This window comes from Mobula hypostoma, chromosome X1 (genome assembly GCF_963921235.1).
Source record: "Mobula hypostoma chromosome X1, sMobHyp1.1, whole genome shotgun sequence".
Taxonomy (NCBI): domain Eukaryota; kingdom Metazoa; phylum Chordata; class Chondrichthyes; order Myliobatiformes; family Myliobatidae; genus Mobula; species Mobula hypostoma.
This window is the reverse complement of record NC_086128.1, coordinates 20,706,428-20,733,713: the sequence shown is the minus strand read 5'-3', so window position 1 is coordinate 20,733,713 and position 27,286 is coordinate 20,706,428. Positions and strand designations below refer to the sequence as shown.

At 40.9% G+C, this 27,286-nt stretch overlaps 1 protein-coding gene across 8 annotated transcripts in view; it reads left to right on the top strand.

Moving 5' to 3' along the window:
* LOC134340554 (vitamin D3 receptor-like) overlaps nucleotides 1–27,286 on the top strand; it is a 209,761-nt gene that overhangs the window by 77,674 nt on the left and 104,801 nt on the right. Inside the window, exon 1 of one of the 8 annotated variants that reach the window (XM_063037940.1) lies at nucleotides 19,071–20,063. The exons of 6 other annotated variants lie outside the window; for them this stretch is intronic. In XM_063037940.1, coding sequence (XP_062894010.1) covers nucleotides 19,979–20,063 — 85 coding nt within the window. In that variant the 5' untranslated portion in view covers nucleotides 19,071–19,978. Of the gene's footprint in view, nucleotides 1–19,070; nucleotides 20,064–23,423; nucleotides 24,314–27,286 lie in introns of those variants that run through there. One more of the 8 variants, XM_063037948.1, reaches the window with a different exon arrangement.

Genomic DNA, 27,286 nt, shown 5'->3' with positions numbered 1-27,286 from the left:
TCAACTTCAACTGAACATCACTATAATGACAGCAAATGGCAACCACCAAGACTTCAGTGGAGAATGCCTTTGGCTCATTCAAGATGAAATTGCATTTGGAGACAAGACTGCAGATGCTGGATTCCGGAGCAACAACCAATCTGCTGGAGGAACTCAGTCAGTTGAGCTGTATCTGTTGACAGAAAGGATTTCTCAATATTTCAGGTCAAAATCCTGAAGCGGGGTTTCGACCTAAAATATTGGTAGCTCCTGTCATCCAACAGATGCTGCTCAACCCACTGATTTCCTCTAACAGATAGATCGCTCATCGCATAAAATTTCACTGGCTGTACTAGTTGAAGGATGTAGTAAGTTTGCAAAAAAACAGGCCTTCACCCTTTGTCATTATCTGCTGCAAAACATAATGAACAGAATGCTTAATCCTTGCTTGAGAAATGAATACAAGAGGAAGAGAATCAGCATAAAGTATAAATAGCAGTATATGCAGATCACACGAAGCACTGTAGGAGGGAGGCTATCTCTGGACATGTAATCAGGGATAATTTAATTGTTCACAGTGATTCTCATAAACTGCTCACTCCAGGTATACACCATGAAGTATGATATGTATATCAAGGTTTGACTAATTGGCCACACACTAAAAATACAGCCATTTACTGTCAATGGACAATGGACCATTGCAAAATATTACACTAGAATGATACCATTCCCTTCAGTGATATCTCTTAAACTGAGCCAAATGAAATCCTGCATGATTGCAGAAGGATAAATGTTCCATGAAATTACACTTGGCTGTACATAATGAGTTTACAATCAGTGATTTAACATTATTGTATCTACAATACGGAACCAACTCTAGAAAAGCAAGAGCAGGTGCTCTATGCTACATTTGCCTCGATTGAGAGTTGCTTTTAAATAGCTTTATTACAAGGCCACATGTCTGATCCACAGTACATATGGTTATTTGTGCCACTCACCAAGAAAAGAGCATATCTCAGAGAATGCAACACACATCAAAGTTGCTGGTGAACACAGCAGGCCAGGCAGCATCTCTAGGAAGAGGTACAGTCGATGTTTCAGGCCGAGACCCTTCATCAGGACCTGACGAAGGGTCTCGGCCTGAAAAGTCGACTGTACCTGGCCTGCTGTGTTCACTAGCAACTTTGTGTGTTGCTTGAATTTCCAGCATCTGCAGAATTCCTCGTGTTTGTGTGTCAGAGAATGAAGTTGTTGCTGTGAAAGATCCTCGACCCTTCTAACCAAATGTATGCAACAATCTGCTGAAGAGGTACCTTTCTTGATATGTTTTTGCAGGCGCAAAGTACCATTATAGGTTATTGCTTATAAGGTGGATCTTGTGATTCCATTAAGTAATTGCTTGAATTAATTTAGTCTATCAATATAATGGGCAACAGTTGATCCATTTAATTTTTCACTGAATGCAGTTTTCAAATCAACCATTGTCAAAAGAGCTTTCAAAAGGAAAAGGATTTCTTTTTGTGCTGAGCTATTTTTTACTATTGGTGTTTTTCTTCATCATCACAGAACCAATTGAAATCCATAATCAGGTACTTCAAAGGTAAGAGAAAACTAATGCACATCAAGCCTCTTTTGCTCCTGGGTGTGTGACAGACACTGTCAATAGGCAACACTGTGATTTAGCATCTCTCCAAGTGCAGATTAATCCTGTACCTCAGAATTTGGTATATAATTTCCCTACCACTGATGTTACACTTAGTTATAGAGTTATCCGGTTAATTTCTACTGCCTTCTTAAATAAAGGTGCTTACATTCAATTTCATTCATCTGACACCTCAGCTATGATCAGTGAAGATAAAAAATTTATCGGAGCCCCAACAATATCTTGCCTTGTCTTCCATAGTAGCCTGGAGTATATCTTTATCGGGCCTTGATGATTTATCTGCTCTTAAACTGTTAAAACATCTAAAACTTCCTCCTTTTCAATAGTAATATGTTCTAGAATTTCACCATCCTAAGAAAATGAATCACAGGTTAGTATATAGTGACATATACTGAATGTACTTTGATAATAAATTTACTTTGAACTTTTATCTCCAAATGCAAAATCCTTCTCCAATATGAATGCAGATTTATTCAACAGCTCAGCAATGTCTTCTAGTTCCATGAACAGATTGATACTTTGGTTCTTAATGTGACCTATTCTTTCTCTGGTTACCTGTTTGTCATAATAGAGAAATCATGTGGGAAAATAACTTGTGTTTCCAAACAGTACGTCAGCTTACACTAAAGTATCTATGTCTTGGACAAAGGTTGGCCAGTGCCTGAGGAGGAATCTCTCCTCTGAAGTGGGCACTCTCATCCTGAGAAGGGGCCTCTACCCACCTGTCTGTTGACCCAGCCTGTAATTCCTCAAGCTTTGGCTTGAAAAACAAAGTAACCCTTGCTGATTAATTCACAAATTGTGTTATTGTTGTAACGTACGTGTGTGTGTGTGTGTTTGTGTGTGGCGCTGGGATGTGGGTGTTGGTCCTCTGTGTCAAGTGTAGGGGACTTTGTGTGAGTGGGTGTCAGCCTGTATGTCTCTGAATGTAGGTGCCAAATTTTTGAGTGTCTGTCTGCATGGGAATCAGTGTGGGCATTAGCTTGCATGTATCCATGTGTTCACATGTGTTCATGTATGGGAGTTTGTATTGAAGCGCGTTCCATGGGTGAGTAGGAGGTTCGTGTGGATTTCTGGCCAAGTCTATACACGGTTGTGTGTGCCTACGTGTTTCCATGGGTGGGGGAGGAGGGTCTTTGGAGATATGTTTGTGGGTGTCTGTGTGGATGTGTGCCTGCTTTGAGTAGGGTCCTGCACCCCCTCTCTGATATTATGGTTCCAGAATTCAACTTGAACTTGCAGTAGAACTGGTCAAGGCTAATATTGTATGCAACTCATTGAACTTTAAAAGGAAGATTGTGCTTACAAATGCCAATCTACTGCCCTATTCAACACACTGTTGCCTTGAACTTTAAATGTTATTCACATATACCATTCCTTTTAACTCTAGATATTTTCAAACACAATTTATCCTTGGTGGACTCTATATGTAAACAAGCTTTGCTTGAGAGATGCTGAAGTTTACTCAAACACTTCTTTGATATTTTAACCATTAACATCCACAGATGCTTTGATGGGAAAATTCTGAGTTTATCAGTATCTTGAAAGGCTGGAGAAAAGATCTCACTCAAGAAATAATTTGAGTTTTAACATTTTGCAAAGAATTTTACAATTGAATCCATATTTATCTGCAAGTCTTGTGTACAGCCAGACCACACTGTTTCAAGGAAGATATGGGGGTACACTCAAACAAATGCTTGTCATTATGCTCCAGTTTCTCAATTTTTACAGCTTGTTCTTTGCCTCACAGCCTGTTTTTTAAGTCCCATTAGCTCCTCAAAATGATGGGACATGAAACTAAGTCAAGTTGATGAATGAAGGTCTCAAAACTGCCTTTATATTTTACTGTCTGATCCATTTCATATCAGATTATTTTGAGTTAAATGTGTCTTTGCTGCATGCATAACTACACTGCTTGTGTTTAGGTATTGGGGCCTGTGTAGGTTTCCTGTGGTGTCAAAACAGAATGCCAAGAAGTTCTATTGCTCCAGAATTGGAGCACGAATCCAGCAATGATTCGCCTATCCATGTCTTATCACATCAGTACAGTTTTAAATAGCTATCCTTATGTGAAGGTGCAGGCATGTTTTCACTAGCCAAGGCTACCTTGTGGGGAAAGCACAATTTAAAAATTGAATTTAATGCAGCTGCAGTCACTTGGTTAGTACTAAAACATGTCATGGCTCTAGCCCTTAAAAATCTCCAGGAAGCCACATCACTGCTAAAAGTCTGTATTTCTGATTATGAATGCATAAGCAGTTTGTTCCATTTTGTTAATTTGCTTAGCCTTGTTAATTAGAAAGCTTTATTTTAGTTGACCAAGAATTCAACTGGAGGTGCAAATGGTGTGTTTTTGGAGACAAATGAGAGACTGGCCAACATCTCCCACAATGCTCTACTGAAACCCTCATTACTTCCTTATTGGCTGAATGTACTTTAAATCAAAGGCACTGCACTCTAGATGATACTATTCATTCCTTGAGAACCAGTACCTAAGGCATCTTTCCACTGCCCTTCATTAAGGCAGAAGTGTTGCTGTGTTTTGGGGATTCATGTGACAGACAGCAATGAGCATCTAGTATCAAGAAACTTACAACATTATTCTTCATAAAGTATTAGTAGAAAATCCTTTCACACCACCAAGAGGAATACACAGCGAGGCTGTGGGGAAGATCCATTCATTCATTGCATACGTATAAATAAATAAAGCCAACGTCAATGCTGGCTGCAAATCCATTACCAGGGTAGGTAATCCAAGCTGGTGCATAGTTTGGAAACAGCAACTAATCAAGATGACTTACTGATGATGAGAAGCTCTACTTCACAGTTCCTAACACTTCTATTGAGCTCAATAGAAACGATTTTGGGGATGTGAGTACACTGGCAGCATCCTTAACTGCCCTTGAGATTGTTCTAGTGAGCTATTTTCCTGAACTTCTGCAGTCCTCCTGGTGAAGGAACCCTCAAAATCCCTTTGGAAAGAGGGATATAAATTTACTGACAACACAACTATTGTTGGCAGGATTTCAGATGGTGGTGAGAAGACGTACAGAAGTGAGATATATCAGCTAGTTATGGTGATGCAGCAACAACCTTGCACTTAACATCAATAAGACCAAAGAATTAATTGTGGAGTTCAGAAAGCATAAGATGAGGGAATACACACCAGTTTTCGTAGAGGGATCAGAAGTGAACAGAGTGAGCAATTTCAAGTTCCTGGGTGTCAACATCTGAGGATCAATCCTGGGCCCAACATATTAATGCTGTTACAAAGAAGGCACAACAGTGGCTATATTTCATTAGGAGTTTGAGGAGATTTGGTATGTCACCAAAGGCACTTGCAAATTTCTACAGAGGTACTGTGGAGAGCATTCTAACAGGTTACATCACTATCTGGTATTGAGCGGCTACTGCACGGGATCAGAAAAGGCTGCAGAGGGTTGTAAACTCAGCCAGCTCCATCATGGGTACCAGCTTCCCCAGCATCCAGGACACCTTCAAAAGGCGATGCCTCAAAAAGGCAGCATCCATCTTTAAGGACCCCCATCACCCAGGACATGCCCTCTTTTCATTGCTGTCAGAGGTACAGGAGCCTGAAAACACACACTCAATATTTCAGGAACAACTTCTTCCCCTCTCCCATCAGATACTTGAATGGACAATGAACCCATAAACACTACCTTACTATTTTTCTCTCTTTTTGCACTACTTATTTAATTTAATTTTATATATACTTCTTAATGTAATTTAGTTTTTTTTTTATTATGTATTGCAATGCACTGCTGCCGCAAAACAACAAATTTCATGTTATCTGGAGCAGCGGAGGCTGGGGGGAGATCCGAGAGGTTTATAAGACCATGAGCGGCATAGAGTAGGTCATAGACAGTATCTTTTTCCCATGGTTGAAATGTCAAATACCAGAGGGCATGCATTTATGGTGAGGGGGCAATTTCCAAAGAAGTGAGGGGCAATTTTTTTTTTTTTTAAAGCACAAGATGGTAGGTGTCTAGAATGCACTGCCTGGATGGTGGTAGAGACAGAAACTTTACAGATTTTTAACAGACTTCTAGATAGGTACATGAATGTGAGGAGAATGGAAGGACATGGACATTGGATCCTTGACTTCCTGATCAGGAGACCACAGTCTGTGTAGATTGGAAAGAACACCTTCTCCTTGCTGACAATCAACACTAGCATACCTCAAGGATATGTGCTTCACTCACTGCTCTACTCTCTCTGCACCTGCGACTGTGTGGCTAGGCACAGCTCAAATGCCAATTGTTGCTGGCAGAATTTCAGATGGTGACAAGGTGGTATACAGGAGCAAGAAAGATCAGCTGGCTCAGTGGTGTCACAGCAACAATCTTACGTTCTATGTCAGTAAGACCAATGAACTGATTGTGGATTTCAGGAAAGGTAAGTCAAGGGAACACACACCAGTCCTCATAGAGGAACTAGAAGTGGAAAGGGCGAGCATTTTCAAGTTACTGGGTGTCAACATCTGAGGATCAATCCTGGGCCCAACATATTAATGCAATTACAAAGAAAGCACGACAGTGGCTATATTTCAATAGGAGTTTGAGGAGATTTGGTATGTCACCAAAGACACTCGCAAATTTCTACAGAGGTTCCGTGGAGAGCATTCTAACTGGTTGCATCGCCATCTGTTATGGGAGAACGGGTGACCGCACAAGATTGAAATAAGCTGCAGAAAGTTGTAAACTCAGTCAGCTCCATCATGAGCACTAGCCTCCCCAGCATCCAAAATATCTTCAACGAGCAAAGCCTCAAAAAGTCAGCATCCATCATTAAAGACTCCCATCACCCAGGACATGCCCTGTTCTCATTACTACCATCAGGAAGGATGTACAGGAACCTGAAGGCGCACACTCAGCGATTCAGGAACAGCTTCTTGCCCTCTGCTAACAGATTTTTGAATGGACATTGAACCCATGAACACTACCTCACTACTTTTTGCACTGCTTATTTAACTTGTATACTGTAATCCAGTTTTCATTATTATGTTTTGTAATGTATTGATGCCACAAAACAACAGATTTCACAACATATGCTGGTGATATTAAATCCAGTTCTGAGCTCCAAGACTTGGACCCAGCAACGATGAAGAAATGGCGGTAGATTTCCGAGCATGCTTTGCATGCGAGTTGAGAGGAACTTGGATGTTGTCATTTACACTATCTCCCTGCCCTTTTTCTAGAAGAGATTGTGCATTTGGAATGTGCTGCCAGATACCTCTGTGCATTTTGTAGGTGACACGCACTGTAGGCACTGTGTGCCAGTGGTAGAGGGAGTGAGTTCTGAATAGAGTATCAATCAAGTGTCCTGGTTAGTGACAATTTGTTTTTAAATCTCTAATGATTGGAGATATTTAAGGACAATTCAAACTGATTTAGTAAATTTAAATATTATTAGAAATTACAAATATACTCAGAAACACTTCCAATACCTATAAATTAAATATGTGAAAATTAAGACGACTTACTTTTTAAATCAAGGTTGGTGATCTTATTTAAAAAAGATGCTCTGGATTCCTCGCACATTCCAAAGACATATGAGTTAGTAGTTAATTATATGGGTGCAGTAGGTTAGTAGGTTGATCATATGGGTGGAATTGGGTAGTGTGGGCTCACTGGGCCTGTCACTGTGCTGTATATCCAAACAATAGGCCATTACAGCAGAATGTACTATTAGATTGTTATCATTTACAACTCGCATGTATAATGGCATGTGGGTCTTTTCAGTGAAACAAGGAAGGATGTAACTAATTTATTCAATAAATCTATAATCTATCTTAATCATAGTTTACAATAATTATTCCTTAGCTTTAATGCATGATGTTTTGCAGCCTCCAGTGCTTCATTTTCCAAACTTCCATTCTTGCTCCTCGTTTTTTTGCATCAAATCACTAAAAGGTTAAATGGCAAAATATTTTGACAAATTACACACTGTTTGGTGCAAAAACAAATGAAATGCTGCATGTGTGTTGTAGGTAAACTCTTTGTAAAAATACAAAATAAATGCCTGGGAATTCATCTCTAGTCAGCATTGATCATTCTGTTTAATTGCATCAGCACTTTGCACTCCTGAAGGGAAAGAAATTCAGTGACCAGGAATACTAATGCAGCTACATAGTGCATGTAGAGTTACTGACCCTTCAGTTCCATAACTTGCATCTACTATAATTTATCGAACCACAATTCATTGCAAGCTCACTTCAAAGTAAATTTATTATCAAAGTACATATGTCACCATATATAACCCTGAGATTAATTTTCTTGCAGGCATACTTAATAAATCACTTGTCTCATAGCTGACCTACGTAACAGTATTTTTTTTCCCTTTCCAGGCTTGCTAGTGTCAACTTGCTGCCTTAAGATATTCCAAAACAAAATGTTGAGTGCCAATTCCCTGTATGGTTACAGAGCTTTGCGTGACATCGTACTGTCACGTGGACTAGCTAGAGCAGGGGCTCCCAACCTTTTTTATGCCATGGATCAATACCATTAAGCAAGAGGTCCATGGATCCTAGGTTGGGAACCCCTGATCTAGAGCAAACCGAGTGCAGGGAAAGGCTTCAAGAAGTACATTGACAGGTTTGACAGCAAGCAAAGCCCACATGGCTGAACTGAATATCAATGTCCATATCCATTACTAAATCAATAAAAGATAGAGGTTAAAGTTACTTTTAAAAGATATACTTGAAACATAACTAAAGATGATTAAACAAACTCTATACAGTATATATTTCAAGTTATGCATAACTTTGTCCCTTGCACCTGTTCACTGTTCAATTTAATTCTGGAGATTTTGACGTGTTTAGAGCCCTTGCTCTGTTCTTGATAGTGTACTTCTGTAAACTCTTAAACATGCTACAGTGTTTCATTTGAATCTAAATTAAATAGAAGACTTAATGTACTGGTGCAATTATATGCCAAGATCTTTTTGGGCTTTAACTACTTACTATATATATATTATTAATAGTCTGAGAATAGTGCCTCTGCCATTTTTACAGATTTTTTTTCCATAGAAAACTATGCAAAATTTTTCTCACATGATTTCTTTTTTCTTTACATAAAGAAACTGTCAGCTTTGATTAGCTCCACAACTCTGGCAAATACTTACAAAGAAATTACTGGGTCTTTGTGAACCAAAATAACTGTAAAATTGTGAAAGGTACAAACCAACACTTAACTGAACAAAGCACATAGAACAGTTGTGTTTGAATTAAGGATTGAATTCCTCCCCAAAAGGAAGTACTGAGTTACGTAGTGAGCAATGATTGCTACATTTTTCTTACACCTTACTTTTTATGACTTGTGAATGAAGTTGGGTTTTAAACCCCTACAGGGACAGAATTAAAGAAACTGCTGAACTGAATATTAAATTGATGACATGTAAGCCTAGAAATCTATCAACATAATGCCAAAGAACACAGCATTGCTCAGAAAAATATCACATTAATATGGTGTTAACCAATTTTGTGTGTATTTCTAGGAAAGTTAATGTCAGTCATTTATAACCTCCAGACTACATCAATGTTGGATTTCTTAACTTGGAATATGAAGTTGACCAGCATGTATGCAAAATTCTGCTCAAAGAGATATTAGCTAGCCCTTAATTTTCTTAATAACAGAATATTTGGCCTTGAGATGAAGCAAAATGGCACTTTAGCTAGAAATTGGATTGCAGCCATTTCTTTGCTTTAATGCTAAACAGGTATTATGAAAAAAATGTGAAATTTAGACATTCCTTTGGTTATCTACTCCCTTTTAATAGATATTAAAATCTGACTTGCATGTTTCACAGACACTGATGCTTGCTGGACCTGTAGCAGTAACATCCATCACACCACTCCTCCGTCTCCCTCCCTCATTTCTCCACTCACCCATGGGATAAGGGTCAGCATTGTTAAAGGGAGCCTCAACGGGAAATGGGGAAGTGGTAATGTATGAAATGGAGTGCAAGGGTGGGAAAATCAAGGGCTTGGATGAGAGGTGAAGGTGAATCAGAAGGAAGAAAGGAAATCTGAGGGTGTAGTTGGGCTGAAGAGCAGCTTGATAAGGCCAGTGTTTGAGGAGGTGGGGGAGAGCAAGTGATGGGCAGCACCTTAATCAGGTAGTGAATGAGCCATGCTGGGGTTGGAGGGTACAGATGTTTCTAATACAGTAAAATTCTCAGAGGAAATAGTGGGTAATTTATACATTTAAAGCAATGTCTCAGTAACATCTCTTTAGATCCTGCAAGGTTTGTTTCAACTCATTTAATTTGCTCCTTATTGAGCGACAAATTAATTACGAAGGGTGTAAATTGTGACCTTTCAATCCGGTCCCTGCTGTTTAGTAGTCATAGTCATACATTATTGATCCCGGGGGAAATTGGTTTTCGTTACAGTTGCACCATAAATAATAAATAGTAATAGAAATAGTAATATTACTATTAATAAATAGTAATAGTCATGGAAATAATAAATAGTAATAGAAAATAGTAATAAATAGTTAAATAGTAATATGTAATTTATGCCAGGAAATAAGTCCAGGACCAGCCTATTGGCTCAGGGTGTCTGACCCTCCAAGGGAGGAGTTGAAAAGTTTGATGGCTACAGGCAGGAATGACTTCCTATGGTGCTGCATCTTGGAGGAATGAGTCTCTGGCTGAATGTACTCCCGTGCATTTAGTAACACTGGACAGCAATTTTTTTTCCAGAAGTGTTGCTTCCTCAGAAATTTTTTCTGATTATGATACACCACTTGAAGCTGAACACAAATATAATTTCAGACTACTTGTATCACGTAGAACTTTGGAAAAACAATAGATTAACTTTTATTTGGGTACCATGCATGTCAATAACATAATTGCGTGTGGGGACTTTTTTTTACCTGCATTGGGGCAAGTCACAACAGGAAGCTCCTGGACAGAAATTCTTCACTGGGACTGACTTCAACAGAAAATGGGAGCAAGCACTTAAAAAATGCCTTTTGTGCAACGTTTATGCATTTAAAAAATGGTAACAGATTTGGAGTGATTCACTGTCAAGGCATTTGTTTTTTTTTAATCCTAGTCTTTTTCATGCATCAGAGCATCCAATTTATTGTGACCAAAAACACTGGAAAATGTAATTCTTTGATCTGGAGTTTAAAATGCAGGCCTTCGTCAGTCATGGCAAATAAATTAACAAATATATGGCAATTAAACTTAATCTTAATGATTCAGGCTAGGTTGAATATATTTATGCAGAGAAGAAGATAAATTTGTTGTGGATTATATCTTCCTATTTGCTATGAACAACCATCGCTGGCTTGGATCTTTGAATCGCTGATATACTGCACAGTGGATTCTAGTTAATTAAGCCATCAGTTAATCAGGGCATCCACTTATTTGGGACAAAAAATAATCAAGGAAATAGCTGGGATTCCCTTTGTTTCTTTTGGACACTGTGCCACTTAATTGGGACAGGACACTGTTGCCAAGCAGTTTCTAACTTGCGTCAGTCATGTGCACTTGTGAGGCTGTTGGACGTGACACCGTAAACAATTTTTAAATAGCATCAGTAGTGTGTGTTTGTGTTCAAACCCCAGTAATTTTTGTCACTGAAAGTTGGCAAGAAATAAACAGTAAGACAAGTCAGAACTGTTTTCTTGCTGTGGTTTCTAGAATGCAGACTCGGAGATGTCAGAAACAGCCAGGAGTGAAAATGAAACTATTTCACTACTTCGAGTTATGAACTATGAAGAATTTGAAGGTACTGATAATCATCTTGAATGTTACAGTGAAAATGAAGATTTGGAGGGTGCAATCGTTGAAAGTATTGTATGAAGAGAGACCATTATCTGCACTAGGTGTCTGTGCTGGTTTTGTTCATTTACAGTCAATCAAAAGAACATGGTAGTGGTCGCTGGATTAATTCCTCTTTCAATAACTATTAGGGACTAATACACAGTTTTGTAGTAGTACTGGTAGTGTTCTAATTTGTTTTGTATTTCATTTAAATACATAATTTGTTACTCAGTTATACAGTAATTTGTCTTTTTTATACCTTTTTGATTATTTCCATGAAACTTCGGCGAATTGGGACATTTGCTTAATTGGCCCAAAATGTACAGGCAACCGAAATCCTTTGTATTATGGAAAACATTACTCCCTCTCAGTGTGCTGTTCTAATGCCGCCATCCAAATTCTTGCCTTTATCAGTCTATCACATTATCCAGTGAAATATTTGACTTGAAATGGAGTAACAAAATAGAAGTAGTACAATTTGAAATGACATCTTGGTATTTTCAACATTAGAAGACTGGATTTTCATCAAGGACCTGTTCACATTTTAAATTGCACAACCTGAGGGATTTCATTTTAAGCACACACATTAGCACAAGTATGATCAGGTATTTAACAGTTTTAAAGTCCTTGCATCATCTTACTGCAGACTTGTAATGTCAAGGTATAAAAGATTTTGTGGCAATTGCAGAATACATTGGAAAATGTCAAACCATGATGGCTGAATATATTTTGAATTACTAGTGGAGGTTCACACCTCCACTTAATTGAATGCAAATGAGGGCCTTGCTTAAATTACTTACACCTGTGAATGTTTTTTTTGGGTGTAATGTTCACCAAGAATAGTTTTTATAATCAACAGACCTCTAGAATCCAAATATTTTCCCATTAAAATATGTATGGAATAAACACCTTCCTAGTAAGCCCAAGATGCATTTAATAAACTATCATCTTAAACCAGATGGTGCGCGCTCAGAATGCTGATGACAAATTTGTATATTCTCCAATGTGAGCTGCAAAATCTTTACCATGAGTTTCAATTTTGTTTTAGCTTTCTTTGAGAAGTCAAAGAGTAGAAAATATCATCAGATCAAAATGGATATGAAGAAAAGGTAAATGGGAGTAATGCCAGCAACATTCCCTCTATTTGTTTCTTATAGTTATGCAGCTGAGCAGGAAATCTTTACATAACCTGAAAACTGTGCGCACTTTAAATGTTTTTTTGTAATATGCATACTATGAATATTTAGAATGAAAATTGAAAAATCACATAACTTAATACAGTCCAACAAAGAAAATCTTTTGCGTTTCCTTAAGTTTTTTTTTGTCTATCTTTATTCCAGCTGCGTGGCAACAAAGGCTATGTGCATGAGAGCATATCAGTTAATGAATGGCAGTGCGGCCATGGAGCTTAGAGGGAGCAGTGAATGCCAGTCTTCCATCCCACCCACCATATACTTGAGCACATCCAAAATAGTGTTGCCTTTATCCTAACTCACACAAAGTTCTGTTCATCCTTGTGTCTGTGCTGGTTGGCATACACCCTCTCTGGATTTTGCAGTTAGTTATTTTTAAATTTCTGATTGTTGTCTTTAATTTAATTATTTAGACCACAAGGGCCAGAGTTCCCTCCCCAAGCCTCTTTCCACTCCTTTAGATTTTAACTCAAACCTATCTCCTTAGTTCCTTTATTTGGATTGGGTTAAATCATGGAGTCATAAAATTATACAGCATGGAAACAGGCCCTGTGGCTCAACTTGCGTATCTGAGTTAGTTCCACTTGTTTGTGTTTTGTTGATCTCACTCTAAACCAGGGGTTTACAACCTTTTTTATGCCAAGGACCAATGCTATTAAGCAAGGGGTCTGTGGACCGCAGGTGGGAGACTCCTGATCTAAACCTTTTCTATCCACGCACCAGACCGAATGTCTTTCAAATATTGTAATTATTATTATTGTACTTCATTGTCACCAAACAACTGATACTAGAACAACAGGAATTCTGTAGATGCTGGAAATTCAAGCAACATACATCAAAGTTGCTGGTGAACGCAGCAGGCCAGGCAGCATCTCTAGGAAGAGGTACAGTCGACGTTTCAGGCCGAGACCCTTCGTCAGGACTAACTGAAGGAAGAGTGAGTAAGGGATTTGAAAGTTGGAGGGGGAGGGGGAGATCCAAAATGATAGGAGAAGACAGGAGGGGGAGGGATAGAGCCGAGAGCTGGACAGGTGATTGGCAAAAGGGGATACGAGAGGATCATGGGACAGGAGGTCTGGGAAGAAAGACAAGGGGGGGGGTGACCCAGAGGATGGGCAAGAGGTATATTCAGAGGGACAGAGGGAGAAAAAGGAGAGTGAGAGAAAGAATGTGTGCATAAAAATGAGTAACAGATGGGGTACGAGCGGGAGGTGGGGCCTTAGCGGAAGTTAGAGAAGTCAATGTTCATGCCATCAGGTTGGAGGCTACCCAGACGGAATATAAGGTGTTGTTCCTCCAACCTGAGTGTGGCTCCAGGAAGTGTAAGGCATGTGTAGCACTTGTTCCGCTTACACGGATTCTACTATAAGCCTACTGACCCTCACAGCTATCTGGACTATTCCTCTTCTCACCCTGTCTCTTGCAAAAACGCCATCCCCTTCTCGCAATTCCTCCGTCTCCGCCGCATCTGCTCTCAGGATGAGGCTTTTCATTCTAGGACGAGGGAGATGTCTTCCTTTTTTAAAGAAAGGGGCTTCCCTTCCTCCACTATCAACTCTGCTCTTAAACGCATCTCCCCCATTTCCCGTACATCCGCTCTCACTCCATCCTCCCACCACCCCACTAGGAATAGGGTTCCCCTGGTCCTCACCTACCACCCCACCAGCCTCCGGGTCCAACATATTATTCTCCGTAACTTCTGCCACCTCCAACGGGATCTCACCACTAAGCACATCTTTTCCTCCCCCCCCCCTGCATTCCGCAGGGATCGCTCCCTACACAACTCCCTTGTCCATTCGTCCCCCCCATCCCTCCCCACTGATCTCCCTCCTGGCACTTATCCGTGTAAGCGGAACAAGTGCTACACATGCCCTTACACTTCCTCCCTTACCACCATTCAGGGCCCCAAACAGTCCTTCCAGGTGAGGCATCACTTCACCTGTGAGTCGACTGGGGTGATATACTGCGTCCGGTGCTCCCGATGTGGCCTTTTATATATTGGCGAGACCCGACGCAGACTGGGAGACCGCTTTGCTGAACACCTACGCTCTGTCCGCCAGAGAAAGCAGGATCTCCCAGTAGCCACACATTTTAATTCCACATCCCATTCCCACTCTGACATGTCTATCCACGGCTTCCTCTACTGTAAAGATGAAGCCACACTCAGGTTGGAGGAACAACACCTTATATTCCGTCTGGGTAGCCTCCAACCTGATGGCATGAACATCGACTTCTCTAACTTCCGCTAAGGCCCCACCTCCCCCTCGTACCCCATCTGTTACTCATTTTTATGCACACATTCTTTCTCTCACTCTCCTTTTTCTCCCTCTGTCCCTCTGAATATACCTCTTGCCCATCCTCTGGGTCACCCCCCCCCCCCGTCTTTCTTCCCGGACCTCCTGTCCCATGATCCTCTCGTATCCCCTTTTGCCTATCACCTGTCCAGCTCTCGGCTCTATCCCTCCCCCTCCTGTCTTCTCCTATCATTTTGGATCTCCCCCTCCCCCTCCAACTTTTAAATCCCTTACTCACTCTTCCTTCAGTTAGTCCTGACGAAGGGTCTCGGCCTGAAACGTCGACTGTACCTCTTCCTAGAGATGCTGCCTGGCCTGCTGCGTTCACCAGCAACTTTGATGTATGTTAACTGATACTAGAATGTACAATCATCACAGCGATATTTGATTCTGCGCTTCCCGCTCCCTGGATTACAATTCGATAGTAAATATTAAAAATGTAAATTATAAATCATAAATAGAAAATAGAAAAATGGAAAGTAGGGTAGTGCAAAAAAACCGAGAGGCAGGTCCGGATATTTGGAGGGTACGGCCTAGATCTGGGTCAGGATCCGTTCAGCAGTGTTATCACAGTTGGAAAGAAGCTGTTCCCAAATCTGGCCATACGAGTCTTCAAGCTCCTGAGCCTTCTCCCGGAGGGAAGAGGGACAAAAAGTGTGTTGGCTGGGTGGGTCGTGTCCTTGATTATCCTGGCAGCACTGCTCTGACAGCGTGCTGTGTAAAGTGAGTCCAAGGATGGAAGATTGGTTTGTGTGATGTGCTGCGCCGTGTTCATGATCTTCTGCAGCTTCTTCCAGTCTTGGACAGGACAACTTCCATACCAGGTTGTGATGCACCCTAGAAGAATGCTTTCTATGGTGCATCTATAAAAATTAGTGAGGGTTTTAGGAGACAGGCCAAATTTCTTTAGTTTTCTAATTGTAACTTTTTCTACCACTCTTCTGGCAGCTTGTTCCATATTCCCACCACCTTCTGTGTGGAAAAACTTGCCTCTCAGTCCTGTTAAACCTTTCCCCTCTTACCTTAAACCTATGCCCTCCAGCTTTATATTCCGCTAGCCTTGGGCAAAAAAACTGTGACCATATCTACGTCCCTCATGATTTTACTAACTTCTACAGTATAAGGTTACCCCTCACCTCCTGTGCTTCAGGGAGAACAGCCCCAGCTTTCCATTTTCTCCTTTTAACTTAAGCCATACAGTCCTGACAACATCCTCATGAATCTTTTCTGTATCCTTTCCAGCTTAATTACATCATTCCCACATATATACTGTATCTAGCTAGGCAACCACAACTGCATACAATACTCCAAGTACAATTTCATAAATATCTTGTAGAACATAGTCATAGTCATACTTTATTGATCCCGGGGGAAATTGATTTTCGTTACAGTTGCACCATAAATAATAAATAGTAATAAAACCATAATAATTAAATAGTAATATGTAAATTATGCCAGTAAATTATGAAATAAGTCCAGGACCAACCTATTGGCTCAGGATGTCTGACCCTCCAAGGGAGGAGTTGTAAAGTTTTAATGGCCACAGGCAGGAATGACTTCCTATGACGCTCAGTGCTGCATCTCGGTGGAATGAGTCTCTGGCTGAATGTACTCCTGTGCCCACCCAGTACATTATGTAGTGGATGGGAGACATTGACCAAGATGGCATGCAGCTTGGACAGCATCCTCTTTTCAGACACCACCGTCAGGAGTCCAGTTCCATCCCCACAAAATCACTGGCATTACGGATGAGTTTGTTGATTCTGTTGGTGTCTGTTACCCTCAGCCTGCTGCCCCAGCACACAACAGCAAACATGATAGCACTGGCCACCACAGACTCGTAGAACATCCTCAGCATCGTCCGGCATATGTTAAAGGACCTCAGTCTCCTCAGGAAATAGAGACGGCTCTGACCCTTCTTGTAGACAGCCTCAGTGTTCTTTGACCAGTCCAGTTTATTGCCAATTCGTATCCCCAGGTATTTGTAATCCTCCACCATGTCCACACTGACCCCCTGGATGGAAACAGGGGTCACCGGTACCTTAGCTCTCCTCAGGTCTACCGTCAGCTCCTTAGTCTTTTTCACGTTAAGCTGCAGATAATTCTGCTCACACCATGTGACAAGGTTTCCTACTGTAGCCCTGTACTCAGCCTCATCTCCCTTGCTGATGCATCCAACTATGGCAGAGTCATCCGAAAACTTCCGAAGATGATAAGACTCTGTGCAGTAGTTGAAGTCCGAGGTGTAAATGGTGAAGAGAAAGGGAGACAAGACAGTCCCCTGTGGAGCCCCAGTGCTGCTGATCACTCTGTCGGACACACAGTGTTGCAAGCACACGTACTGTGGTCTGCCAGTCAGGTAATCAAGAATCCATGATACCAGGGAAGCATCCACCTACATCGCTGTCAGCTTCTCCCCCAGCAGAGCAGGGCGGATGGTGTTGAACACACTGGAGAAGTCAAAAAACATAACCCTCACAGTGCTTGCTGGCTTGTCCAGGTGGGCGTAGACACGGTTCAGCAGGTAGACAATGGCATCCTCAACTCCTAGTCGGGGCTGGTAGGCAAACTGGAGGGGATCTAAGTGTGGCCTGACCATAGGCCAGAGCAGCTCCAGAACAAGTCTCTCCAGGGTCTTCATGATGTGGGAGGTCAATGCCACTGGTCTGTAGTCATTGAGGCTGCTGGGGAGCGGTGTCTTCAGCACAGGGACGGGGCAGGACGTCTTCCACAGTACAGGAACCCTCTGGAGCCTCAGGCTCAGGTTGAACACATGGCGAAGTACTCAACATAGCTGAGGGGCACAGGCTATGAGCACCCTGGTACTGACACCATCCGGTCCTGCAGCCTTGCTTGGGTTGAGACGTTTCAGCTGTCTTCTCACCTGTTCAGCTGTAAAGCCCACCGTGGTGGTTTTGTGTGGGGAAGTCATGAGAGCAGGGTGATGTCCCTGATGTCCCAACTCTTGTACTCAGTGCCCTGCTTGAGCCTAATGCCACCATCACCACCTTAACTACCTGTGATGACACTTTTAGGAAATTATGTACCTGTACCCCTGCATCTCTCTGTTCCACAACTCTCCCTAGGCCCCTGTCATTTACTGTACAAGTCCTGTTCTGCAACTTCCCAAAATTCTGTGGAATTCTCTGCCACAGGAAACAGTTGAGGCCAGTTCATTGGCTATATTTAAGAGGAAGTTAGATATGGCCCTTGTGGCTACGGGGATCAAGGGGGTATGGAGGGAAGGCTGGGGTGGGGTTCTGAGTTGGATGATCAGCCATGATCATAATAAATGGCGGTACAGGCTCGAAGGGCCGAATGGCCTACTCCTGCACCTACTTTCTATGTTTCTATGTTTCTAAAATGCAACTCTTCACACTTGTCCAAGTTAAATTTGATCTGTCATTCCTTGACCCACTTTCCCATTAATTTTGGTATCATCCAAACTTATTAAATGAAGCCACTTACATTCTCAACAAAACCTTTAATATATATGACAAATAACAGGTAGCCCAGCACCGAGCCCTATGACACAGCAATGGTCACAGGCCTGCAATCTTAAAAAAACACCCCCTGCCCCCCACTACCACTGTCTGACTCATACCAACAAGCCAGTTTTTTATCCAATAGCATACCCTGGATCCCATGTAATCTAACCTTCTCAATCAGCCTATCATGTACAACTTTGTCAACTACCTCATCAATCCTTTTGAATTTGATTGAGTTTGTTGAAGGGGTTATCAAGAGATGTGATTTGCCATGCATGCACGAACTAATGCAGGCAGATCCTGTCCCTCAGAATCTTCTCCAGTAACTTTATAAACTTTATGCTGGGCTCATCAGTCTGTTGCTCCCTGGTTTGTTCTTATAACTCGTCTTATATAAAAGCATATTAGCCACCCTCCTGTCTCTTGTTACCTCACCCTTGGCTAGCAATGCTACAAGTATTTCTGCCAGGACCCCAATATTGCTCACATGAAGCACTTTGGGGCATCTTATGAGGCAACACTAACCTTGGATGCTGTCTATGTTAAGCTTACAGGTGCTCCCAATGGCTGTGTAGGTTTCTTCCCATGCCCCAAAAATCTGTGAATTCATAGTCTAACTGACCACTATAACTGTGTGTGGGTGGGATGTAGAATTTGGAGGAAGTACATCAGAATCTTGACGGTGGGGGGGAGATAAAATGGGATTAGTGCTTGGTGGCCAGCAGAGACTTGGTGGGCTGAAGGGCCCATTTCTGTGCAATATCTCTAATTCTATGATTTAGAATGTTAAAGATACTATACCATTGCAAGTTTTTTGCACTGTTAATTTTATGAGGATCAAAATATCTAAATGTTCTACCAATGTCACAGCAACTTTGCATGATTATGAATTATGTAATGTGATTCAGGTGTTAGTTAGAATCCAGTTTTGGAAGCAGCTGTTGTATAACTACATGGATGGCCAGTATTTACAGCAGAACTTTGGGCAGGATTTAAGTGGATGTACTTTTGCTTGACTTAACAACTGACCAGAGCTTATCATTCACTTATCAGTGAATGATATTTAATAATCCAAATGATCCCAAAATCTCAAACCTTTATCTTGGTACTTTATTCAGTTTACTTTCTTCTGTATGGAAATGTCTCAATTTTCAAAGGAAATGTTGAGATGTGTCACATAAAAATAGACATATTGCTCAAGGTACATTGTATAAAAGCAAGAAAAACAGAAATGCACAGTGAGTTCACCTGTGCCTGCTGAAGAGAAAATAAATTTTTAACAGGTGTTACATGGTTGAGTGGCTTGTGACAAGCCAAGCAGTTGCATTTATGTTCGTATTTTCCCAGGTGAAGTTATTTTTCCAGGATGTCACAGTAGAGAGTACCTGTTTCTCCCTCCCCTATCCGCCCCCTCGACTACTTGAGTCCCAGTGGACTCTTAAATAAGCGAGGTTGTGGTGTGTTTCCTAATTTGCTCTGCTCTCTTTAACAGTTCCTAGTTTTGTTCTTAATTGTTAATCCCAGTGAATATTCTATTTGAGTAAACTAATACTTTTTCCATTGGTGATGGTAAAGGCTGCTGGAATCATTTTAAGCGGCAGTAATTCGATGTACAAGTTTTCTTCCTTTCAGCTAAGTCGACCTGAACAACGTAAGTATATTTTATCCAAATCGTTTCAGTTACCACAGTGCCCTGAAGAGAGGGCAGTTAAATTTTTCGATACATTGACAGTCACCACTGCATTCAGAGAGCAGGATACTAGAATACGGTGTGCCGTGCCCAAAACTGCCTGCTGCTGGAGACTCTGTAACAGATCAGATATCAGCACTAGCAGAGTTTGCTTTCCTGTGTGGAACTGTAGCATAGTCCTTCTCAGTGCCGTACACATGAGGTGAACAGTTCAGTAAAATTTAATGACATTTTATTTATTTTTGTTCATTCTTGGATGTGGCTAAGTTTATAAAGTAAAATTATTGCGACTAAGGGAGATATGACTGCAGGAACCAATGTTGCTACTTAAAATAGTGTACATAGCTCTGCAATGGCTTTGATCCTTTCCTATTACAGTGTATGATTTTTCTAATTTGATTACTTGAATTGAATTGATTTTATTACTTACATCCTTCATATATGAGACTCTCTCCCTCACACTCTCTCTCTCTCACTCACTCACATCTCCCCCTCTCCCCCTCCCCCTCCAAATTTGTGTTGGGATACAAAGGTAATTCATACCAAGAATGATCACTCAATTTACCATTCATCCTTGAGTGATGTGAAATAGGAGTGATTGTTACTGTGTTTCACTCTGAAGCATATCTAGAAAACAACATTAAGGAATTGAATTTCTAGGCAAATGACAATATACAGTCACACATTTACAGTAATTGGTGTCATTTTGGAGAAAATCAGAATACACCCAGATTAATGTTTGTGATTTATTAATTCTTTCAAAGTAATGTATTCCTATTTTGTTTTGACTGTTGTTCATTACAGAAAATACATTGCCTTTTCTTATAAGGTACTGTGATCCTGTGTAGTAATATTTTGGTTATATGCAGTATATAACATTTATGTTTTTAATCTTCCTTTCTATCTCCCTCTTCTGCATTTGCACCTTGTAAAATTCATGAAATGCAAATGGAGAAACTCACTTCTCTTTTGTTGAACATTTTTTAAAATTCTGTTTCTATGAAGCAATTGGAAGATTTCTACTTTAAAGGCATGGCATAATTGGACATTGTTGTTGAACACTTTGAACCAGTGATTTGATTCAGATAATTGTTGACATAAAATGGATTTGTGTCAGAACTGCAGCTTGAAATATCAGTCTGTCGGTGCAAAGATGCTGTTTTGTTTTAGTTGATCTTCCTCATAACCTGTAGATTTATTCACATCTATTCTTTCACACCTAGTATTTGCTATGATCAGCGACCGCATACTCAACTCCTGATATGAGGGGCCCTCACAGAAATCAGCCATAATTTACTACAAAATACAAGAAGATTAACTTTCAAACTAAGGAATGTTTGTTTAAATCCCTGAAGATTAGCATCCTATTTCCATAGTGGCCATCCGTAAATTTATTCAGTAGTGATGTGGCTGTCTATGGTTACAATTAAGAGTTTCAAGTTAAAAGGCCTTCAAGGTTAAATTTAATTTAAACAATTTTAAGGTGGGTCTTTTATCTATTTATTTAATAATGTAATGTGACTGTCTTACCCTAAGATACTTCTGCTTCCGCAGCATTATGTACACAGGTGAACCCCTCAAATGATTACCTAGCTGTTAGAGAGCATTGTTTATCAAAGACTTAATGGTCTAGAAATGCATTCTCAACGAAACAGGTGTGCTAAAGCAGTGGTGTGTGGTTAACCTGTGTCTATTCATTAGGATGCAGCTGCGACACGGAATGTAACTGTAATCTTCATGAAAATGTGTAGGCATGTTTTCAGGGCATTTTTGCTCACCACACTTTCACGAGAGAAACAATTAGTATTCTGCACACCTGCTGATCTATTCATGGACATTAACATCAGGGCTTTAGTCCTGGAGTTACCCAGGTTGTCACCTCTGCTAATAATGAGGATGTCAGAAGACATGCTAGTTTCCAGCCAGCCCTTTTACATACCATCTCCCCCACAACCATGAATGCCCTCTTTAGGTATATCAAGTTATTTATGTCATTATTGTTGTAGTCACAGCAGACACTATCTATTGGCCTGCCCCTCTAACCTTAACCCCATGACTCCTCATCACGCACATGAGGAGTTAGAGGAGGGTTGTATGACTTGTGTCATTGTGCCTGACTCCACTAAGCACTGAATGTGATACTGATGCTGAAGGAGTCATATTTTTCATGTTGGGAAATCATTGGGACTAGCTGGCTGATGTTAGTGTATGGAAGGACAGAAACTGCTACTGAAACTTGGCAAAGACTATGATAGGGGGGTCTGCGTGATAAGGCTATGGTGGATGCAAACAAATGTTGTCAATGAGCATGAAATCCATCTCTGAACTCTGCCATCTTTACTTGGGAAGTGGTGCGTATCTCAGTAACAACCTGCATGGATGCATCCTCAGTTCACTCACAGATGACCAAAATTATGTTTTGATGGAGGCACAGAATCTTCATCCCTCCATGAACTCTACAGCCATTCCAATGAGAGCTGTGGTTACTGCCCAACACTGCTGTCCCTCAACAGCAGAGAGATATCACTCAGAAGCATATTGTTGCCATCATTGAGCAAGCTTCTGCCATCAGTGTGACAATAAACTATGTTGGTACAGTTATGGAAATTGTAAAAGCAATGTTGCAATTTGGGTCACACCAGGGCCAGAGCTGCTCATTATCATCTGTCACAGAACCCTTGGTCCAACCATCTGAAATGGAGCAGTCTTTCACCAGTTTTGCTACTGCTTGTATAGGCAACACTATGTCGAAGTAGTAGATCCAGCAAGCAGGGCTGGAAAGGGTTAACACATGGGTGACATTTAATATAATCGTATAGTTATTAATTCTCCTATTACAACATTAAAGTTAGCTTTTTTTTTTAAATTCCCTTACTTGTTCATTCCAATCTTACCAGTTCATTGAAGTTTGCAGATGGAATCATGATGGAAGCTTCAGAAAGTTGGAGCACAGTTTAATACAATAGACCTCTATCTGGAACATCGCACGTGTGAAAGACAAGGCATGTTCTGGATCACAAACAGGAGAAAATCTGCAGATGCTGGAAATCCCAGCAACACACACAAAATGCTGGAGGAACTCAGCAGGCCAGGCAGCATCTATGGAAGTACAGTCGACATTTTGATCCGAGACCCTTCAGCAGAGTCCTGATCAACCAAACAACAGGAATTCTGCAGATGCTGGAAATTCAAGCAACACACATCAAAGTTGCTGGCGAAGGGTCTGACGAAGGGTCTCGGCCTGAAACGTCGACTGTACCTCTTCCTAGAGATGCTGCCTGGCCTGCTGCGTTCACCAGCAACTTTGATGTGTGTAGCAGAGTCCTGATGAAGTGTCTCGGCCTGAAACGACTACTTACTCTTTTACATGCTGCCTGGCCTACTGAGTTCCTCCAATATTTCGTGTGTGTTGCTTGTTGTGGATGCTACCATTCTATTCCAATAGCCACAAATCCCACAAGGATCTTGGCATTCCACTGCAACTTTCTATCTTCTAACAGAGGGGTCGGTCCTGAGGGAAGCTGAAGCAGGTATGATGTGAGTTTTCAGACAAATGTACTAATATAATCTGAAGCAAGGAACTTTAAAAGTGCAAGTACCTCACACCATTCTTTGAGCCAATTTATCTTCTTCTGGCCCTTTAACAGCAAGCACCTTAGTTCCTCTCAGAGGAAGCGCTTGCTCTACAGAGCATTTCCCGGGATCTGCACCATCAGGGGAGAATTATTGAAAAGTCACATATAGACAGTGGTGGCATGGAGTGCTAGGACAAAGTCAACAGGCATAACTAGTACAGATTGTCAAGCGAGTAGGGCAGGTTACTTGCTCACATCATGTTGTGCATAACCTTTGTTCTATGTTTCTGATTAAACATCGAAATAAAGTTACTGATTAATACCGCTGCCGGGAGATCAGTGCTTCATTGGAATAAGCAGCCTCCCATGTTTGCACTGCTATTGGTTTTGTGGCCACTCCTTGCCATGTGTTTCACCCTCTCTGTGGGAGCCTCCAGAGATTCATGGCTCCTGCATTCCACCACATCTACCAGGATGCTGAGATCAGTGTCTGCAAAATGGGAGACAGACTCCCTCCCCAGCAGAGGCTCCCTTACAACCACGAAGATCGGTGCTGCAACAAGCAATGCTAGGCTTTGTGCGAGGTATCCTTTGAGGGCCAGAGCACTGATCTCAATTTAGCAGAGGATTAGATTGGTATGTGTGAGCCACAGAGCCACTAATTATTGTAATTCATCATTAATTACTTAAAATAACAATATGCAGACAATACCAGATGAGAGGTGATCTGATAGAGGTATATAAGATAATGAGAGGCATTGATCATGTGGATAGCCAGAGGCTTTTTCCCAGGGCTGAAATGGCTGACACGAGGGGGCATAGTTTTAAGGTGTTTGGAAATAGGTACAGAGGATGTCGGGTAAGTTTTTCACACAGAGTGGTGGGTGTGTGGCATGCGCTGCTGGCGACGGTGGTGGAAGTGGATACAAAAGGGTCTTTTAAGAGCCTCTTAGATAGGTACATGGAGCTTAGAAAAACAGAGGGCTATGCGGTAGGGAAATTCTAGGCAGTTTCTGGAGTAGCTTACATGGTCGCACAACATTATGGGTCGAAGGGCCTGTAATGTGCTGTAGACTTCTGTGTTCTATGTTCTTATTATGCAATTCACATCAGAGCTGTGTGTAGGCTGACTGGCCTCCTAGGTCATGTTGCAGTTGAATGGGGTCACTTGCAGCAACAGAACTCAATCAGGGCAAGCCATCATGTGGGAGGTGCTCAGACACATGAGAACGCTGTATCTCCTATTCCCTCCCACCCCACCAATTCCCCTTCACTTCCATGAGAACCTTTTAATGCAGCATTTCCATGGCTGCTGTTAGGAGATTTCCTGTAAGGTGTGAGGATTTGAATAGGGCTCAGCTCAATAAAGACGCAGTAGCAGTGAGCTGTTCATGCAATTCCTATTGGGAATTGCTCAGGTGCTGTTTTTCCACAAGACCTTGTGTGTAAAGCACCACTGCAATGCCTTAAACATTCATGAAATTGAACAAAAACATGTCACAAACGCTTAAGGCACTGTAATACATGTTGAGCATCTCAAAAAGAGAATGAAATCAGATATTTAACCAAATATATGTGGACATCATCACAAGGATCAAGATCAAATATCACATAATCAGAATCAGGTTTATTATCACTTGACATATGTCATGAAGTTTGTTGCTTTCTGACAACAGTGCAATGCAAGACATTTTTTAAAAATTGCTATAGGTTACAAAAATAAATACTGTAAAAGGCAAATAAGAAGGTAGTGTCATTTAGTTCATGGACCGTTCAGAAATCTGATGGCAGAGTGGAAGAAGCAGTTCGTAATATGTTGAGTGTGGGTCTTCGGCTGTACTTTCTCCCCAGTAGTAGTAACGTGAAGAGTGTATGGTGAAGGTCTTTAAAGATACATACTCCCTTCTTGAGGCACCGCTTTGAAGGTGCACTCAGTGTCTGGGAAGATTGTGCCCGTGATGAGCTGACTCTCTACCTCCCTCTACAGCCTCTTGTAATTCTGTGCATTGGAGGATTCAAACCAGGTTGTGGTGCAACCCATCAGAATACTCTCCACCGCATATGCGTAGAAATTTGCACAAATCTTTGGTAACATGCCAAATCTCCTCAAACTCCAAATGAAGTAGAGCTACTGGCATGTCTTTTTTGTGATTGTGTCAATGTGTTGAGCCCAGGATAGATCCTCTGAGATATTGACGCCCAGAAACTTGAAGCCACTCATCCTTTCCACCACTGACCACTCAGTGAGGATTGGTGTGTGTTTCCTCAACTTCTCCAAACTCATAACTGAAATTATTTCATTCAATTACTCATTAAATGACGTGAGAGTATGAGAACTCTCTTTGGCCTTTCATGCATTCTGTGCCTAGACTATATTCCTCTTTTGCATATTATTTGAATAATGAAGACCATTTATCAAAACATTATTTGGTAATCTTCTTTGCATGACTAATGAATGTCCAGAGTTGAGTTTCTCCATCTAGTTACAGCACTTTTCCCTCAGCTCCTCTTCCAGTAGTCAATTTTTAAAATACCTAAAAAATATAATTTTGCTTAAATTATGTGACAAGGTACAGTTTTAAAAATTGAATATTATTTTTGATTATAAAGCTTGTCAAAACTTTTGGTTCTGTGATTTGGATAGTGGTAAAATAGTTTTCAAAAAAATATATTAAAGAAAAACTTATACGTTTAGAGTGCAACAAAGGAGCACAAAATAAGCACATCTGTTTACAGCAGTACATCTGCCAATATTTCTGCTTTGGCAAGTTATCATGAAGTTAGAATTCATACTAATTGTTGTTCTGTTCTAATATATTTTCTTTTTACCTCTGGATGTTTAATCATCCATTAGTATAAAGTGGGACACAGAGAAGCAAAAATGAATCAGCAGGATTTTGCAAGGATGTTAATGCTGTTTTATTGATGTGCCTGGTATCTCTGTAGGTATGGGACACAATCCATCTGCTGCATATGTGATGATAGGGTTAGGATACTTGCTTCTTGTCAATGACTAATGAATGATATGTATGTACACAGTTAGGTGAGAAAAAGATCAAGTATGATAAGGATATTCTTTAATAGTCTCAGTGTCTATTGTCATATATCTCAGCACAGCCATAAAGAATATCAAAGCAGAAGAATACTGGAAATAGTGTGGTGCAACTAATGAAGCTATTACTTCACAGTAGCAGTGTGTTTCTCCTGGTGCTCTGGTTTTCCCCCACACCCCAAAGGCATTCATTCGGTAGGTTAATTGATCACTGTGAATTTTTTGTAATGTGTAGGTGAGTGGTACAGTTGATAGGAGTGTGGAAAGAATGAAAAGGGATTAGTGTAATTGGGTTAATGCAGACTGTGGGGCGGAGTCCCTTTTTGCGTGCTATACGTCTCTGCTTCTATGGAAGTATACTTACGCAAAATGTATCATTCTTCAGAGGAAAGCAGAAAATTAAATTGGCTGAGAAGCAAAAAGGCTTCCATGGTTTGAAATGTGTTGAGGTATCCACTTTAGTAAAGAAAAACAACACAGAAAAGCAGGTATTATTGAAGTAGCAAGAGACTGGGAATTATCAATGTACAAAAAAACTTAGGTGTCCCTTATATCCC